The 18,977-nt window shown below is 42.3% G+C and overlaps 1 protein-coding gene and 1 long non-coding RNA gene across 4 annotated transcripts in view; one reads left to right on the top strand and one right to left on the bottom strand.

Moving 5' to 3' along the window:
- SPPL2A (signal peptide peptidase like 2A) overlaps window positions 1-17,996 on the bottom strand; it is a 53,127-nt gene extending 35,131 nt beyond the window's left edge. For all 3 annotated transcript variants that reach the window (XR_004988721.2, XM_036442285.2, XM_036442298.2), the window contains exons 1-5: window positions 17,229-17,996; window positions 3,397-3,516; window positions 2,881-3,063; window positions 1,806-1,895; window positions 1,224-1,357 (exon numbers count right to left, since the gene is read on the bottom strand). Coding sequence is in view for 2 of the 3 variants with exons in the window: in XM_036442285.2 (XP_036298178.2) it covers window positions 1,224-1,357; window positions 1,806-1,895; window positions 2,881-3,063; window positions 3,397-3,516; window positions 17,229-17,981 (1,280 nt within the window). In the remaining variant the exon portion in view is untranslated. The remainder of the gene's footprint in view (window positions 1-1,223; window positions 1,358-1,805; window positions 1,896-2,880; window positions 3,064-3,396; window positions 3,517-17,228) is intronic.
- LOC123652466 overlaps window positions 3,001-18,977 on the top strand; it is a 46,003-nt gene continuing 30,026 nt past the window's right edge. The window contains exons 1-2 of the long non-coding RNA XR_006741820.1: window positions 3,001-3,090; window positions 8,366-8,475. This is a non-coding gene — a long non-coding RNA (uncharacterized LOC123652466). The remainder of the gene's footprint in view (window positions 3,091-8,365; window positions 8,476-18,977) is intronic.

The following is an 18,977-nucleotide window of genomic DNA, read 5'->3' as shown; positions in this document are numbered from 1 at the left end:
CTAAGCCTTATTCTCTTTCCGTTCTCTTTCAGTCTTACTCTTTATTTGCTAAATGATAATCCTTATGTTCTTAATAATTCTACTTTTCATGGAAATGCTTTCTTTTTATCACCAATTCATATTCCTTTTTTACTAGAGAACTGGTGCATGAAAATTCATGCACTGGAAGGGGGTCCCTCAGCCTGGCCTGCCCCCTCACATTCCAGGAGCCCTCAGGGGCAGGAGGCGACCTGGCAACGAGGTGAAGGCAATGCCCCTATCACACCTCTGCTGCTGCCATTGCTGGCAGCGCAAGCTTCGGCTGGCCCTGCTTCACAGAGCCTCAGGCAGCCCTGGACAGTCACTATCCGAGGCTTGCTGGGGGCCCCCGGAGGCAGGCACTTGGAGCATTCGAACCCATCTGGGGGAGGGCCCGGCCGTGCCACACGCCTGCCGCCTCGGCAGGGCTAAGAAGACTGGGCACCACCATCTTTGAGAGTGAGGCTGTCCATTAGCATATTCCCTCCTTATTGGCTGTGAGTGCCGCCATCTCTGTGAGGGTGAGATGGTCAATTAGCATATTCTCTCTTTATTAGCTAGAATATGTTGTCACCCTCCCTACCTCAAACATACATACACTTACTTCTATCTTTATCTTACTCTTGACTCAGCTACCTCAATATTAAAATCCATAATCTTATAGGTAAAGGACATCCACTTCCCAATCTGGCTATTGAAGACAACAAATTCTGCTTCTGCCTATCATGATATTATATAAATAAATAAATAAATAAATAAATAAATAAATAAATAAAAGCTTATATGTACTCCTCTCTCATCTCCAGTTTTCTTGAGGAAACTGCCCCGATATATACGTGAAGCCTGCCTTACTGACTCAAAGGGTGGTCCATGGCCAGCAAAATCACCTGGGAGCTTGTTAGCAGTGCAGAATCTCAGTCCCCACCCTGAGCCTCTGTTTTAATGAGATCTCAAGACAATTTGTATGCACATTACAGTTTGAGAAGCACTACTCTAAAGAAACAATGTACAAATAATGAAGTGCAGGATGAATTTATATTAATGGAAAAAGATTTTTAATGAAATAGTAGCTTTTGGGAAATTATAAAGTTTCAACAAATAATCTAGAAAATAATTGGAGATCTAGTTACATACTATGTTTTCTAAAGATTAATATTAATGAAGAAAAATTATCACAAAAAACACTGAAGTTTAATTAAACTTACAATTCAAGTAGTCCACTCCAGTATCCTCCTAATGCCACAGTGAACACAGAAATTACAAAAATAACCACCATCGTATAGTCAAAGTTAGACCTTGACGGTGAATACATTTTCACAGTAATGTTATCTCCAAGAGCCTGAAAGGCAAAAAAAAAAATGAGTTAAAACACCAGCATTGGTTTTCTTCCCACTACAGAGCATGGCAGCAACACTCCAATTTGACTCTGGGATGGACACTGCATCAGGCAGTCAAGAATACTAGAACTAGTTTTGACAATATGATATATTCTCTTGTCAAAATTAGGCGGCTATATTTTGGTTTATTAAATCTTGAAACTGCAGTATTCCATACAATCAGAGGTTTTAAAGGAGTCAAAACAAATCAATATCCTTTCTGGAGTGAGGGCTTGGAAACACGTTGTGCTAAAAGGGAGGTGAATACTTCCCAAGTAAAGACGTGGTAGGCCTTTACAGCTTCTTGTTAGCAAGTGCAGCTTGTATAATCATTTATGTTAAATATCAATGGTTAAAAGTAAAGAGTTGTACTAGGTATGAACATTGTCTAGCATGTAATTACTAATTTACCTGCTTCATATCTTTTAAGTCTTTGTTGTTTATAAATGCAATCAGTATTTTCACATCACCAAATGCAGATCTGTTCCCTGAGGGAGCAAACTAAAAGAAAAAACAACAACACATATCATGAAAATGTATGAACTACTAATACATATACAGAATAAAATCCAAATTATTCCATTAATTAGACTATAACATCTTTATCAAGTTATAAAACAAAGTTTCAAGTGTTTTTAATATTACAGCAAGAGTTCTCAAACTGATATATACAGTTGTATCATATATACAATATGTAACTCTCACACACAAAACTATACATACTTGTTCCTAACAAAGTCTTGTCTACTTTAGAAATAGAAAAGAAACTACAAAATATTCCAATTAAATGCCTATCATAACCAGAAGGTTTATTTTAAGATAATCCTATCAGGTTATTCAAAACTCTGCACACAGAAGGGTAGGTAGTTCAACCTGTGAAATTTGATATCACGAGCTCAAAAGAAATAATTATCTATAATAGGGGTGTCGAACTCAATCAGAGAAGGGGCCAAAATCTAAAATCCAGCCTAAATCGCAGGCCGAATGGTTTACTGAACAGTCATAAACTGTCATTGTGATGGAAACGCAGCGGAGTGCAGTGATGACAGCGCGGTGCGGGCCACACTGCAAGGCCTGGCGGGACGGATTTGGCCCGTGGGCCTTGTGTTTGACACATGTGATCTATAATAATAAAAGCGTAATATACTAATTAGATTGGACAACTGGATGTCCTTCCAGACATCCTTCTGGATGTCCTTCCAGACAAAGCCATGGTGGCAGGGGCCGAGGCAGAGGCAGTTAGGGGCAATCAGGCAGGCAGGCGAGTGGTTAGAGGTGATGAAGCAGGCAGGCAGAGTGGTGAGGGGCAATCAGGCAGGCAGGCAGGCCAGCAGTTAGGAGCCAGCGGTCCCAGATTTTGAGAGGGATGTCCAACAGTGGTTTAGGTTCGAAATCGAAAATCCCCCAAGAGATCCCAGATTTCAATTGTGTGCAGGCTGGGCTGAGCCCCCTCCCGCCCTTGGCCTCTAGTAGTTTTATAACTTACTACAATACTGTTATTGGCAACCAACAATGCTTCAGCACCTCCGGTTTCTGCAATTCTGGCCTTTTCAAGAAAATGGCAGGTTCCCCACTGAACCACAACTGCTTTGTTCTTTATGCCATCAGGAGGAATATCAGAAATATCACACAGTGGTGTGGAAGTCAGATTCTTCAAACTAAAGGAAGTCTGAAAAGAAGAAATGTCTTTAGTATAGTAAATACGTACCGTATTTCACCCTAAATGCATTTAGTGACAAAGTATCTATTGATTTAATACAATGTCCCTTTAGGTAAATCAAAAAGATTTCATGATGATCAGGCTTTGAAGTATTTTAAAATTCCCTAGCTTAGTTTTCCCTCAGAGAGAAAAATATTTAAGCTAAAGCAAAAAATTAATAAAAATAAGTTATTATTTATTAATCACATATTACAAATAGTTCATACACTGAAAATAACAATCACTCATTTTCACCTTTCAATATTTTTGTTTACAAAGAAATAGTAACTGCAATGTACTTACTGCATTTTCTAGGGTCGTTGGCAGAGCTGTCCAGTGAGGGTTGTAGACCATGCAGTAGTCCTTAGATGGTGAAGGTGTGCCAATTCCAGATGCGTGCAGGATTGCTTCCTGAGCAGCTGTCTGGGACATGAACAATAATTGTCACACTAGCAATGATTTGGCTTTGCCAACAACTAAGGATTTTATTAAACCTACTTATATCTAGGTTGGACCACATTTCCTTAAGAGGGAAAGTCTTCCAGTGAATTTACCTTTTCTTATTTGAGAAAACACTGAAACTACAATATATACATTTGCCTAGAACACGTTCTTTGAGGAAGCCACTTTCTTATGGGGTGTTGTTATGGCCCTTGCTGTGAGAGCCATATCCCAGGGAGGATTCTTGCTGTGCTGTGATCATTTCGGAATTCCCTTCAGAAACTGCCTGAAACTTTCCTCCCAAACCCCATTGGGACTTGTTTCTTCATTATTTATGTTCTATAACAGAAAATCCATGTGAAATCCCATAACCCACTTGTACCTTCCATAGTATGAATAACTAAGATCTTTTTTAAAAGAATATTATCATTTCAAAGTGCTATTTTTAGAAAAGAACCAAAGAATTCTCAAGTTTTCAAGATTCCCCAACTGCCTATTAAAAAAGAGCAATCACTTTAAGTGAAGGCAAAGAGCTAGAAAAGTGTTTTTTTCCTTTTGCCTCATTTCCCTCTGTCTGGAAGGGGGGGAGGGGTAAGAAGTGATTGAAAAGAGTAAGTATTATACATGAGTGTGAAAGTAGAGAGTATGAAATGATGAAACATCCCACAATAATTAGAATACCACTCCACATCACGATTCCCTTCACACTTAAATCAATTCAAATCTCAAATCCCACTTTTCTCCTCCTTTGAACAAATCTTTCTCTAAAACATAAGGGAGAAAAAAGATTGGTGATTGGTTGGTAAATGAAGATGATAGACGAAGCCTCTACTAAAGACCTTCCCCAAGGGGATGCATGCATTAGGTTGAGCCACATCAAATTGCTGATAATTGAACATTTTGTTCTATAAAATTGGCAATTTCGTGTACGACCATCTAAATTTTTAATGAGTACAAAATGCTCTAACCCATGCTCTCCTACCTAAAATTTCCCCCAGAACATTTGGGATTAGAAAGCTTTCTGGCATAGGGACTTTGTTAGCTTAAGGATCTAAGCCAGTATAGGGGATTCCTTTAAAACGTCATCAAATTACAGAGAATAATTAAAGATATTATTTGTGGGGGGGAAAATGTAGTTTTCATTTGGCTATATATATGGTGGCCATGAGTGGATTCTGACAGCGGAAGATGAATCAACATATTAGACTCTTACTATACACCAAATTATTTTTGTTACAAACTGTACAAATGAAACAAAGTATATTTAGGTTATTTTCATGCATCTGTCTGATTCTGTATCACTGTTTTACAAATGAGGGCTTTGAGACTCAGAGAAGTTATTAACATAGTCTACCTAAGGTCATACGGTAGAATCATCCCCAATTCTAGAGAAGGTAATCCTGTTGATAATTATGAGAGTGAATTAGGTTTAGATTACACATTTTTAAAAAGAATACTCCATAAGTGAACTGGGTACTTATGGCATCCAATAAAATGGCACATGAGCCCAGCTGGCATGGTTCAGTGATTGAGCTTTGAACCATGAACCAGGAGATCATGGTTCAATTCCCACCCAGAATACATGCCTGTGTTGCGGGCTGGATCCTCAGTGTGAGATGTGCAGGAGGCAGCCGATCAACAATCTCCCTCTCCCTCTATTTTCCTCTCTGAAATCAACATATATATATGTAGAATGGCACATGATGTCAGGATATCCCTCACCAGTGCTGCCAAGTTTAATTATTTGATTACTAGCAACTGCAGGATTTCTCTAGGGTAAAGTTATATATTTCCCTTTTGTGATTGGTAAGTAATTTGTTGCACCATGTGAACAGTCCAATAACCTTTCACCTACTGTTTTAGCTCCCATGAACTTCCATGCCTGAAATTTATTTTACATATTAAGTTGGGTATTGCAGAACAGTATATTTAAAAAATGTTTTATATTGATTTTTAGAGAGAGGGGAAGGAGGGAGAGAGATAGAAACATTGATGAGAGAGAAATATCAACCCTGAACGGCTGCCTCCTGCATGCTCCTTTCTGGGAATGATGCCTAAAACCCAGGCATGTGCCCTGACCAGAAATCAAACAGATGATCTCTCAACTACTGAGCCACACTAGCCAGGCAGTAAATGTTTTTTAATACTATCATTCCTTCTACATTTATTTTTTTTAAATATATTTAAAATATGATTTTTCACAGAGAGGAAGAGAAAGGGATAGAGAGTTAGAAACATCGATGAGAGAGAATCATCGACCAGCTGCCTCCTACACACCCCCTACTGGGGATGTGCTCGCAACCAATGTATATGCCCTTGACTGGAATCGAACCTGGAACCTTTCAGTCCGCAGACCGACACTCTATCCACTGAGCCAAACCGGTTTCAGCTACATTTATTCTTTAAAAATGTTTTACTCTCTCCCTCTATTACCTTTTTTTTTTTTTTTTTTTTTTTTTTTTAGTATCATACTCAATTTATTTTTAAAAAGTATTTTTTTTAATTGATTTCAGAGAGGAAGAGAGGAGAGAAACATCAAGGATGAGAGAGATCACTGATTGGCTACCTTGTGCACACCCCCCCACTGGAGAGTAAGCCCACAGTCTTACTCTTAGCATGTGCCTGGAAGGGGAATGGAACCATGGCCTCCTGGTTCATAGGTCAATACTAAACCACTGAGCCACGCCAGTCAGGCAAGACTCATTAATTTTTTAAAAAATCCAATGTGGTGTAATTACAATTAAGCATTTTGCTGACCAAATTGTCCCAAATTTGGCCAACAGAAACTCTTCCAGCTGGTTCTTTGTATCCTTTTGACGGGATTTCATTAGTCTTGGAGGACTTCCATTTTTTTTTTGCACAAGATATCCTAGACGAGCTTATCCTTTACCTGCCTCAAATCTGTAACCAGCTATTCTACTAAGCTCCTTTAGGAGAGGGACAATATTTAGATCAGGACTTCAGTTACTGTGCACATGGCTGTTAAAGTGGTATAGCCTTTATAATAGACAACTGGTAGTATCAATAAAAAATGTTAATACATAGAATCCTCTGATTCATATCCTACAGGTGTGTTATGCAAATGCACAAAGATAAATGTATAAGGATATTCACTGCAGTATTATTTGTTATAGAAAAAAAAAAAATCAGCAACTTCCACCAATAAGGAGCCCATCATAGTACACAGCTATTAAAAAGAAACAACTAGATCTATCTGTAGAAACAGATGTCCATAGTGAGAAAAGCAAATTCCAGGGAGATACTTATAGTCTAATCCTATTTTTATAAAAGTATTGACCCATCCCTCTTCCCAAGCTCCTTATAAATATTTACTAGAGACCCGGTACCTGCATTCATGCACCAGTGGAGTCCCTCGGCCTGGTCTAAACCCTCTCGCAATCTGGGATCCCTCAGGGGATCTTGGAGAGCCAGTTTTGGCCCTATCCCCACAGGCCAGGCCGAGGGACCCCACTGGTGCACAAATCCATGCACCAGACTAGTTTTGGCCTGATCTCTATAGGCCAGGGCCTCTAGTATGCAGTAAGATCTTTGGTTAGCCCTAGCTGGTTTGGCTCAGTGGATAGAGCATCGGCCTGTGGATTGAAAGGTCCCAGGTTCAATTCCAGTCAAGGGCACATGCCCGGGGTTGTGGGCTCAACCTCCAATAGGGTGTGTGTAGGAGGCAGCCTATCAGTGGTTCTTTCTCATCATTGATGTTTCTCTCTCTTTCTTCTCTCTTCCTCTCTGAAATCAACAAAATATATTGAAAAAATGAAAAATAAAAGAAACCACGGTCTTTTTTAAAAAAAAGATCTTTGATTAATCTCTTCCTGCTCCCCGTCCCCCCTTCCCTTCGAAATTCATCAGTCTGTTCCATGTTTCCATGCCTGAGCATTGAGCATCTGACCCTGGCAGTCAGTGTGGTCACAGCTACCAGTCAAAAGATCGCTTAGGCTTTTTTATATGTATAGATGTGAGCTTGAAGAAGGATGTTGAGAGAGAGACACACCAGACTATTTGAAATACAAACAAACAAACAAAACAGAGTGAGAGGAAAACAAAAGCAAAATTAAGGGTGTAAAGACTGGAAAGAGAAACTTAAAAAAGAAAGAAAGAAAAAAAGCATTCAAATAGAACAGAAAGGTATAAAGTCTCTCCCCAGCTTATCTGCTCCTTACTGCTGGCCCCAAATCCTCCCTCTCACACCATTTTCTACAACCACTGGTCATGGAATCAAATGTTCTCTAGGGCCATCAAACCATCAACCTCACACAGTGCCTTTATTTTTGCATTTTACTTGGCCCTCACTTGCAAGGGAAGTAAACTAGCCCATAAGTATCAAGTAGTCCTTCCTTTTTTGACTCAAATTCACCTCATAAAACTTCATGGGATGCCTGTTATTTGTGAACAATTCCTAATTTACTTATTCAGATGACTTGACTTCATACTCCATCATCTTCTTTTCAAATCAAAGAGTATTGATGTTTAAGTCTATCTTAACATTATAGCTGCCTATTCCTTTGACCATCTTTCTCCAAATAGCTTTTGGTATGACAAGTGGCAAACGTTTACCAAAATCTAAAAAAAGACTGTAGTGGTGGATGCCATGTTCACATGCTTGCAGGGGTACTATCTCCTCGTTTTCCGGGACCAATCAGACCTTAAAGAGGGACATGTCTAAGGACTTTTATTTTATAAGCGTACTTACACTGAGTCAATTTTGCTCTAACCTTCAAATCTCTGCCTCTTGGGGCTGTGTTCATGCTTTGCACTCCTGTCACTTGGTAGTTCCAACCACAGGCATTTGAATTCCTGGCCTCTGTTCCAACAGACTCTTGATGCTGACTCACCAGTCCCATATTAACTTACTGGGAACAGGCCTGTTCTACTGTCCACAATAACAACACAGTTCGAAGAGTCTTCTTTGACCTTGGTTAACAGGTTTGATTTTTTTTTGTCTTCTACCCTTCTTTCTCTTTAAAAGGTATCTTCCAGCACTGGATCTATTTTCTATATTCCTTTCAAAAATAACAATTCTCTAGCTAAAAGTTTACTTAACACAGTGGTCGGCAAACTCATTAGTCAACAGAGCCAAATATCAACAGTACAACGATTGAAATTTCTTTTAAGAGCCAAATTTTTAAACTTAAACTTCTTCTAACACCACTTCTTCAAAACAGACTATCCCAGGCCGTGGTATTTTGTGGAAGAGCCACACTCAAGGGGCCAAAGAGCCGTATGTGGCTCACGAGCCAGTTTGTCGACCACAGACCTAACATACTACTCCTGACTCTGTATCCACGCGAGGGCATCAAATAGGGACTGAAGGGAATCCAAGGAGTCTATGGGCCAGGGAAAAAATAGAGCCAGACTCATTCCTTGCACTTGGAGAATCTGGGACATGTAATATACAGGCTAAGAGGTACTAGGTTTGGGAGAGGAGCCCATGCATTCATTCAACACTCTGCAGTATATGAATGAGTCAGGATTTCTCCTTCATGGGGCTTATATTCTCTTGCTATGTAGAGCCAGACTTCTTCCTGATTTTTCCTAAGTAATCTTATTACTTAATGATGAATCTCAGGTGTTAGAGAATTCATGAATTATACCAGAATTCACAAACTCAAATGGTTAAAAGGCTAAGCAGGCAATATAAATGCACAAATCAGAGTTGATTTAAGACCATAAGGCATGGTTAAGTTTGGCAAATTCTGGCCTAACACAATAAAAAAAAAAAAAAAAATTTTTTTTCTCCTTAATATATAGTACAATATCTTGGGGTAAAGTCCTAAACCAGGAGACTTTATGGTCTAGATTTTTTTTTTTTTAAAAGAACCAATTTCAGGTGATTTTTAATAACAAGAAAAATCAGGCTGGTTGACCTATTTGGAAATGTCTTTTGTGTGAAGTGTAAAAAAAAAAAAAATCAAATATATAATAAACATGACTCCTCATATCTTTAAACCTTTTCTTATGAATAACTTCACAAATTTATGAATAACTTCACAAATTTATCTCATTTGAATTGATTTATTTTGTATTCACAAAAAAATAATTATTACAGAATTTAGTGAAAAAGATATCAAGAAATGCCTACAATTCCTTGGATCTAGTCGTCTTTTTCTTAACTTTCTATGTAATCTAGGACATCATAACCTTCCTGAATCTTCAAGGTTTGAGTTTAAAAGGAGATGTATATGGAAGAGTTGCATTTTGGGAAGAAGGTACACAGTTATCAGTGACTTAGAAAGCAGACAATGAATGAGATGCAGAATTCAGAGATAGCTCAGAATAGAGAAGGTAAAAGGAAAACTGCGGAAAATCTCAAAGTTAAAGGAGGAATGTGACAAAACCAGCATGTCTAAGCTCAGGGTGCCATAACTAAATACTATAAACTGGGCAGCTTTATCAACACAAATTTATTTCCTCATAGTCCAGAACCTAAAAATCCAAGAGCAAGGTACTAGCGTGGTTGACTTTGGTAAGGGCTCTCTTTCTAGCTTGTAGATGGTTGCCTTATCACTATGTCCTCACTTGGTGTTGAGGTGGGTGGAGGAGAGGGAGGAGAGCAAGGCAGCAATCATCATTAGAGCCCTGCCCAGATGATCTCATTTGAATGGCCCAATCTCCAAATACCACTACACTAGGTGTTAGGACTTCAACTCAAGAATTTGGGAGCACACAAAGCAGTCCACAGCATCTGCCTCTAGCCCCCAAAAGTCATGACCTTCTCACATGCAAAATACATTTCATTCTACTCTAACAGCCCCTACAGTCCTAACTCATTCCATCCAGTATCAATTCTAATGTCTGAAGTCTCATCTAAATATCATCTACACCAGATATGGTAAGACTCAAGCTACAGTTCATCCTGAGGCAAAATCCCTGTGATTTCAAAATATAATGGTGGACAGGCGTTTGGATAGACATTCCCATTACAAAAGGGAGAAACTGGAAAGAATAGGGCGATGGGACACAAGGAAGTCTAAAGCCTAGCAATACAAATTCCTTTAGATCTTAACACGTTAAGCGCCAAGCCTATTTTGTCCTTTCCGTTTCAGTCACTGACATGGCGCTTAACGTGTTAAGGCTCAAAAATAGTCCCTTTTGGCTCAACATCCCCATCTTTCAGGCGCAATGCGGTGGCAGTATCAATCAGCATGATGACCCTGACTCGTCTTTGGGACCATTTCTCCCCCTTCCTGAAGAATAATGCAAGTTCACAGCCACATAGCTCCATCATCCCATCCTGTCAAATCCAGTAAGTCCAACCACCTTTCTTCATCTGGCACCATCGCTAGCTCCTTTAAGTCAAAGTGGCAGTGTTTCTGCTCATATAACCCCATTCATTTGTTATCAAATGGTTGTTCAGCTACACCCTTTGCTCTTCTCAGAGAAGTTTTCTTATCTTTTGCAATGCTGATAGGCTGAGAATTTTCAAATCTTCAAATCCTGGTTCCTTTTTCTTTTCTTTTTTTTTTTTAATATATTTTATTTTATTGATTTTTAAAAAAAATCCTCACCTGAGGATATGCTTGTTTATTTATTTATATATTTTATTGATTTTTTACAGAGAGGGAGGGAGAGGGATAGAGTTAGAAACATTGATGAGAGAGAAACGTCAATCAGCTGCCCCCTGCACAGCCCCAACTGGGAATGCGCCCTTGACCAGATTCGAACCTGGGATCCTTTAATCTGCAGGCCGAAGCTCTATCTACTGAGCCAGACTGCTTTCGGCAGTTCCTTTTTCTTTTTTTCCTGAATCATTTACCTTTTATTTTTTTTTTTACTGTCTGAAGTTTTACACTGGTTCCTTTTTCTTAACAATTCCTTCAATTCCTCTCTCTCCTTTTGCAGTCGAGAGGAACCAAGCTGCTCCGTGAGCACTTTGCTTAGAAATCTCCTCAGCTAATATCTAATCTCACTCTTCACAGTTCTTCCGTCCACAAAACCCTATAACACAATTCGGCCAAGTTCTTTGCCATTTTAACAAGGATTTCCTTTCCTCCAGTTTCCAATGACACTTTTGTTCCTCGTGTCTGTCACACATCTCACCAGAATCGCCCTGAAGGTCTACATTTCAATCATGCACCCCAAGTCTCTTCTATCCTCCCATTACCAGATATAAAGCTGCTTCCACATGGTTAGGCATTTGTTACAACAGTACCCCAGTCCTGATGCTAAAACCTGTCTTAGCTTGGGTTGCCATAACAAAATATCAGAGTGGGTTGCTTACACAGCAATTTACCGTATTTTTCGGACCATGAGACGCACTTTTTCCCCCCCCAGAAGTGGGGGGAAAAAGTCCCTGAGTCTTATGGTCCAAATATAGCCTACACATATACTTTAAAAAAAAAGTTTTTTTACTTGCCCGGCTCTGTGTGGTCTCTGTGTGCTTGCCCGGCTCTAAAATGGTTCTAAATGCTGCTGTTTACTTTACAGGGTTGATTACATGTGTTTATGACTGTGATGTTGGGTTTTAATGCACATAAAATATTTTAGGACACTATTTGTTTCAGAATCTTTTTTTCTTCATTTCCCTTCTCTAAAAACTGGTGCGTCTTATGGTCCGGAGCGTCTTATGGTCCGAAAAATACGGTATTTTCTCACAGTTCTAGAGACCGAGATAAAGGTGCCAGCATGGTTGGCTTCCATTGAGAGCTTTCCTTCCGGCCTGTACAGACTGCCATCTGCTCACTGTGCATTCACGTGGTGGTGGCGAGGAGAGGAGTTGAAGGGACAGGGGGGGAGGAACAACAAGCTCTCTGGTGTCTTTTTTTTTTAATAAGGTCACAAGGGACCTACCCTCTGACCTCATAGAAATCTATGATCTCCAAATAACATCACCTTGGGGGTTAGGGCTTTAACCTGAAGGGGGGCACAGTTCAGACCACAGCACAGCAGCTCAGATGGCCTGGGTAGCGAACACACCTAGTTTCCCCAGAAGGTTGAGAGAGGAGGGCAGAGGAGAAGGAATTAAAGAAGATTCTTTGAATTGGTATAATATACCAAAGAAATGCAAATTTTGACAAGAGATTTTTCTACCAGGATCCTGATTATCACACTTCATTTCAAGATGTGACTATATGACACTTTAAAATCTTTGAAGATATGAATAAATGATAGAACTTTTGTAAAAAAAAAAAAAAAAAAAAAATTATGGCCGGGACCGGTTTGGCTCAGTGGATAGAGCGTCGGCTTGGGGACTCAAAGGCCCCGGGTTCGATTCCGGTCAAGGGCATGTACCTTGGTTGCGGGCATATCCCCAGTAGGGGGTGTGCAAGAGGCAGCCGATCGATGACTCTCATTGATGTTTCTAACTCTCTCTCTCTCTCTCTCTCTCTCTCTCCCTTCCTCTCTGTACAAAAAAAAAAAAAAAAAAAAATTATGAAGAAGGTTCAGGATTTCTCTCTGAAACAGAATTTTGTGACTGTGTCCAAATAACACCATGAAAGGTCAAAACATTGGGGCTGGGAGTTGGATTGCACTGGAGAAAGATGAGTGTGAAATGGAAAATGACAAGGCCAAGAGAGAATCAACTACCTACAAGGCACTCTTTTTAACTCTAGCCTTAAGGTTAATGGGCTTAGAATCCGTTAAAATAGCCGGACGTGCAGTAGCTTGATTTCAATATACACAGTGAGGCCACTGTTTTGAAGAAGACAAGACGAGGAGGCTACGTGATGTGAAGGGCCCTTCCAATACTAAATTCTACAAATCAAAGCAGAATGCTTTACATACCCACTATCCTCTGGTTTCCATCAGATCCCTGCAGGCCAGGCTGAGGGGCCTCCCCCTCCCCCCCGCACATGATCACATGATCGGGTAAGGGAGAGACCGCAGGAGGGTTCTAGGGCGTGTCTGGCCCATCTAGCCCAGTCCATATTGGCTGGACCCCAGTAGCAAGCTAATCTACTGGTTGAAGCGTCGTTCAACCCCCCCCTTCTCTCCCCCCCTCAAACCCCCCCCCCGTGGTCAATGCATGTCATAGCAGCAACTGGTTGAACAGTCAAACGAATGGTCTGACACTTAGCATATTAGGCTTTTATTATATAGAATTTTCCTTTTCCGTCTCTGAACATACTGTGTATGTGGGATTCCCCTACATGTATATGCATTAAAGTTGGTTATTTTCTCCTGCTAATTAACCTCATGCCTATTTGATTATTAGACCAAGAAACCTTGGAGATAAAGGGAACTTTGTTCCTCCCACAGTCTACACAACCCTGGGACTGAGGAGTTCAGAACCCAAGATTAATATAGTCAGATATAACAAAATATACATGTGCAATAAAAAAGAATAAAAACTAGGCCAAAACCGGTTTGGCTCAGTGGTAAGAGTGTAGGTCTGCGGACTGAAAGGTCCCAGGTTTGATTCTGGTCAAGGGCATGTACATTGGTTGCGTGCACATCCCCGGTTAGGGGTGTGCAAGAGGCAGTTGGGCAATGTTTCTCTCTCATCTACGTTTCTAGCTCTCTCCCTTCCTCTCTGTAAAAAATCAATAAAATATATTAAAAAAAAAAAAAGAATAAAAACTAGAATGTGGAAGTAATAGGCTAGCTGCAGTTTAGAGAAAGGACAACCTGAAAATTTGGTAAGCCCTTACTCTCTGCCTCTTCTACAGGAATGCGGCGGCAGTTTCTGGAGTGCTGCCTCCAGATAAGGATGCTCTTACATGACTAAGGGGAAAGATGCTCCGCAGTGCCAGCAGCAAGAGCCCAGAAAGGAGAAATGAAATGATTACGCTGGTGTCATTAATCCAAAAGAACTCAGAGAAGCCACCTAAGGCTGGATTTGGGGGGAAGATGGATAAGCAAGGGCTTTAGGGAGAAAATAATAAGAAACCAAACAACCAGTACTAGAGAGTGCTGAGAGAAGGTACTAGGTATCCAGTAAGTAAGCCAAAGGGAGAGGGCTCCGGCTAAAAAGAAGGGTACTAGATTTACTTGAGTTTCTCGAAAAGGAAAGAAATGAGCCGGGACCGGTTTGGCTCAGTGGATAGAGCGTCAGTCTGAGGACTGAAAGGTCCCTGGTTCGATTCCGGTCAAGGGCATGTACCTTGGTTGCAGGCACATCCCCAGTGGGGGGTGTGCAAGAGGCAGCTGATCGATGATTCTCTCTCATTGATGTTTCTAGCTCTCTATCCCTTCTCTCTTCCTCTCTGTGAAAAATCAATAAAATATATTTTTTAAAAAAAAGGAAAGGAAAGAAATGAGAATTTAGATCATTTCAGGAGATTAAAGGAAGAGACAAGAGGAAAGCAAACTCTTCAGTTCACGTTCTAACCTCTGAGTCACACATTTTCCTTTTCTGTCTCTGAATTTAACTGTGCACGTGGAATTTCCATGCGAATGTATGCATTAAAGTTGGGTTATTTTTTTCTTGCTAATCTGCCTCATGCATATTTGATTATTAAACTAAAGAACCTTGGAGAAAAAAGGAAGGTCGTTCCTCCCACAGTCCACACAACCCTGGAACCGAGGACTACGGAACCCAAGATTAATACGGTAAGCTATAACAAAATGTAACACACAACATAAAAAGAATAAAAACTAGGATGTGGAAGTGATAGGCTAGCTACAATTTAGAGCAAGGACAACCTTTAAATTTGGTAAGCCCTTAAAATTATATCAAAAGTCTGATTGAATTTTTCTATTGAGAGGGTTCTGAGCTTTTGTTTTGTTTTGTTTTGTTTTGTGTGTGACTCCTCCTCAACCAAGGTTATTTTTCCCAATGATTTTAGAGAGTGGAAGGGAAGGGGGGGGGGGGTTGAGAAAAGAAAGAGGGAGGAAGGGAACAAGAGAGAGAGAGAGAGAGAGAGAGGCATCAATGTGAAAGAGACACGTGAATTGGTTGCCTCCCACACACACCCACACAGGGCCAGGATCCAACCTGAACCCAGGTACCTGCCTTGACAGGGAATGAACCCAAGACCTTTCAGTGGGTGGGCGGGTGCTCGAACCACTAAATGACAGGCCAGGGCTCAGAGCTTTTATAAGCATTTCATTTACTGAACATCATACTATAAAATAAATATAAAAAAAAGAATTTCAATGTGAGTTTTTATGAGCAACTGATGTATTATTAGGTTAGTTATTAATTTGTGTTGAGAAAGGATTAGTGAGAATGTGATATAGAAGATACATTCCTACAATTAGCTTAAGAAGTTCAAATGACAGTGAGTACAAAGCCATTCAGACAAGCTTTACATCTAGATTATGGTTTTATGTGCAGTTATCTTTTGGACATATCTGATTATATAACAGCTGAAAGGTTCAGTCTAACACTGTTACTTTGTTGTTTTGCTTACATTGTACACCCCCCACAAACAATATTTGGATTCATTACCTCTTCATGCTCCTAATGTTGCCTAGCAAATTATGAATACACCAACCAAAGGCGCGTGTTCACGTTAGGTTTTGCTTTTGGTTTCTTAATAAATGTTAAAGACACTAAAAAAGAAATGTTAAAGACACTTGCATATTGAATATATTCACTAGCAGTAATCCTTTAAAGTGGAGAATATGCATAATACACTCTTCCAAAGAAGCTGCACATTCAAATGGGAAGAACTAGACAGGCATACATCCTACAAATCCTGTGTAAATAAAGCTCCTAAAAGTTTCCAACCTGAAACTCTCTAAGTGAAATCTACAAGAAGCAAACAAACACGGAGCCACTGAACACGGGCTCCTGACCACGCACAGAAGCTCCCGTTGTTTGATACTGAATTTTAAAACATGACCCCTTCCCTGTAATTATGAAAACAAACTTGTGAGCCCATATGTGTTACTCCTCTCCCCTTTCAAGTAGGCAGAGAACTAGGAACCACGTTCGTATGCTCTTTTTAAAGTTACTTTAAATCATTGCTATTGCCCAAACCTCCCAGAATGCAATCAAAGGAACCCCAAGGCGAGGAAGGAACTACAGCGGAAGGAAAAACAAAACAAAAACACCTATGGGAGCAATGAAACCGAAACACAGTCCTTGACCAGCGGCTGACCTTCCTGGGACCGTGTACATTTTATTTTTCCTTCTTCCCGAGGAGGAAAAAGGCTAAGCGGCAGCAGAAAGAGAGGCGAGGATCAATCTCAGAGGCCGATTAAAAACGCCCAGAAAACTATACAGAGGCACCAAGGTCACTGTGGCTTAAGGGGCTTCCTTGGGGACTGATACTTCGAGGGCTTCCGAGGACAGGAGTGGGGGTGGGAGGGTGGAGGGGAAAAGGTGAGCAAGTGGCTGGAAGGACAGAGAGGTCTGGGGAAGGGAGGGAGAGAGAGGGAGAAGGGAAGGAGAGGAGGGGAAGAGAGAGAAGGGAGAAGGAGGGGAGAGGAGGGAGAAGGCAGGGAGAGGAGGGGGAAGAGAGGGAGAGGAGGGGGAAGGCAGGGAGAGGAGGGAGAAGGCAGGGAGAGGAGGGAGAAGAGAGAGAGAGGAGGGGAAGGGAGAGGAGGGGGAAGGCAGGGAAAGAAGGGGGAAGGCAGGGGAAGGAGGGAAAAGGAGGGGAGAGGAGGGAGAAGGAGGGGAGAGGAGGGAAAGGAGGGGGGAGACAGGGGAGAACCAGGGCAGGCCGCGGGCGGAGAGGTCGGCCGGTGCAGGGAGGGAAGGAGCCGGGCCCAGTCTGGCCCCGGGAGGCCGGGAGGCCGGGAGGGAAGCCCGCCCGCCGCCCGCCGCCCGCCGCCCGCCGCCCCCTTACCAGCCGGAGGAGGACGCCCCAGAGCAGGGCGGCCCCGGCGCGGAGCGGCCGCGGCGGCCCCATCGCTGAGCTGGGCGCCCGGAGGCGCGGCGGGCGCTGGTCGGCGGGGCGGGCGCGGGGTCCCGGCGCTGCCTCCGAAGCCGAGCCGGACCGGAGGGTGGCGGGGCTTGGCCCGGGTCGCCGATGTCGCTGGGGAGGCCACTGCGGCGCCGACTTCCTTTTCCGGCCACGCCCGGAGGACGCGGAAACCCCCGCGCGGAGCACGAGGAGCCGAGTCTGCGTCGCCGCCTGCCCGGCGCTCCTCCGCCGCGGGCCGGGCGTTCTCTGTCCAGATGCCGGACTGAATGCTCCCCGCGGGCTGGGAAGGTCCAGATGCCGGACTGAATGCCCCCCGCGGGCTGGGAAGGTCCAGATGCCGGACTGAATGCCCCCCGCGGGGCTGGGAAGGTCCAGATGCCGGACTGAATGCTCCCCGCGGGGCTGGGAAGGTCCAGATGCCGGGGGAGAACAGATGCGGGGCCGGAATTCTCCCCGCGGCGTCCTGAATGCAGGGCTTTCCCAGACCCTCCTCCTCGCAGCAGCCGCCCAGCGCCGCCGTGCAGTCCCTTTCCTGGTGCCCTTAGCCCAGTCCGGACTCCCCGGCGGGTGCTGGCCGCCGCACACACAGGTCCTAGGTCCGGACACTGCAGAACCGCTGCGGCCACCCTCTCCAGGACACCTCCCTGTCCCCTCCAAACTGGCCTCTGTTTCCATCCCCCAGAGCCCGTTATCTAAAGAGCAGCCCTTTTAAAGAGGTCTCTTTAAAAGTATGTCAGCACATGTCACACCCCTATCACCCTTGGTCATAAGGTGACCAGATTTTAACATTGGTAAAGCGGGACACCATTGACGCGGGTAGAGGGATGGAGGGGTTTTTGGTTAAAAATTTGGTCTATATGGAGCAACAAAAATTTTCATAGAACGCAAAAATAGTATTGTAATACCCTGTTTCCCCGAAAATAAGACAATGTCTTACATTAATTTTTGCTCCCAAAGATGCGCTAGGTCTTATTTTCAGGGGATGTCTTATTTTTCCATGAAGAAGAATACGGTACATATTTATTGTTAAATGAAAATAAAGGAAATTTATTACCTGTATACGGTACGGTAGTACGGTAGTTGGCAACACAAACCAGACAAACTGTGAATCCTACAGTATCAAGAATTTACTCATTTATTCAATGACAATCATGTCATCATCTTCTGGAACATCATCATAACAATCCAATTCCTGAATTTCTTGTGACTCCATTTCTTTCAGAATCAGTGGACCAAATCTCTCATGTTTAGCCTGGGGTGGGGGGTATTTTCAGTGGGATGCCTTACGTTTTACTCAGAAGGAAACCTGTAAGCAGGTCTTATTTTCGGAGGATGTCTTATTTTCGGGGAAACACGGTAGTAACCTAACCCAGGCCAGGCATTGTGAGGGCCTGAACTGAAACAGTGGCAAAAGAAATGGGGAGGAAGAGATGGATCTAAAAGATTTGTAGCAGAATTTTGTAACTGGGAGGACTTAGAGATGGAGGAGGATCCTGCCCTAGGCCATTTATTGAGATGATCACCACAGGAGGTGAGGGTGGCAGTGGAATGGGTGAGGGAGGGGAAATGCTTTTGGATGTGAGTTTGAAATGCTTGTGGGATCTGGTCAGAACTCAGTTCTCCTCTCTGTCAATCCTAGTCTCTGTTTGCTTCCATGTTTTCCTTTTGTAA

Source organism: Pipistrellus kuhlii, unplaced genomic scaffold, assembly GCF_014108245.1.
Source record: "Pipistrellus kuhlii isolate mPipKuh1 unplaced genomic scaffold, mPipKuh1.p scaffold_m20_p_1, whole genome shotgun sequence".
NCBI lineage: Eukaryota > Metazoa > Chordata > Mammalia > Chiroptera > Vespertilionidae > Pipistrellus > Pipistrellus kuhlii.
This window is presented reverse-complemented; position numbering and strand designations above follow the sequence as displayed.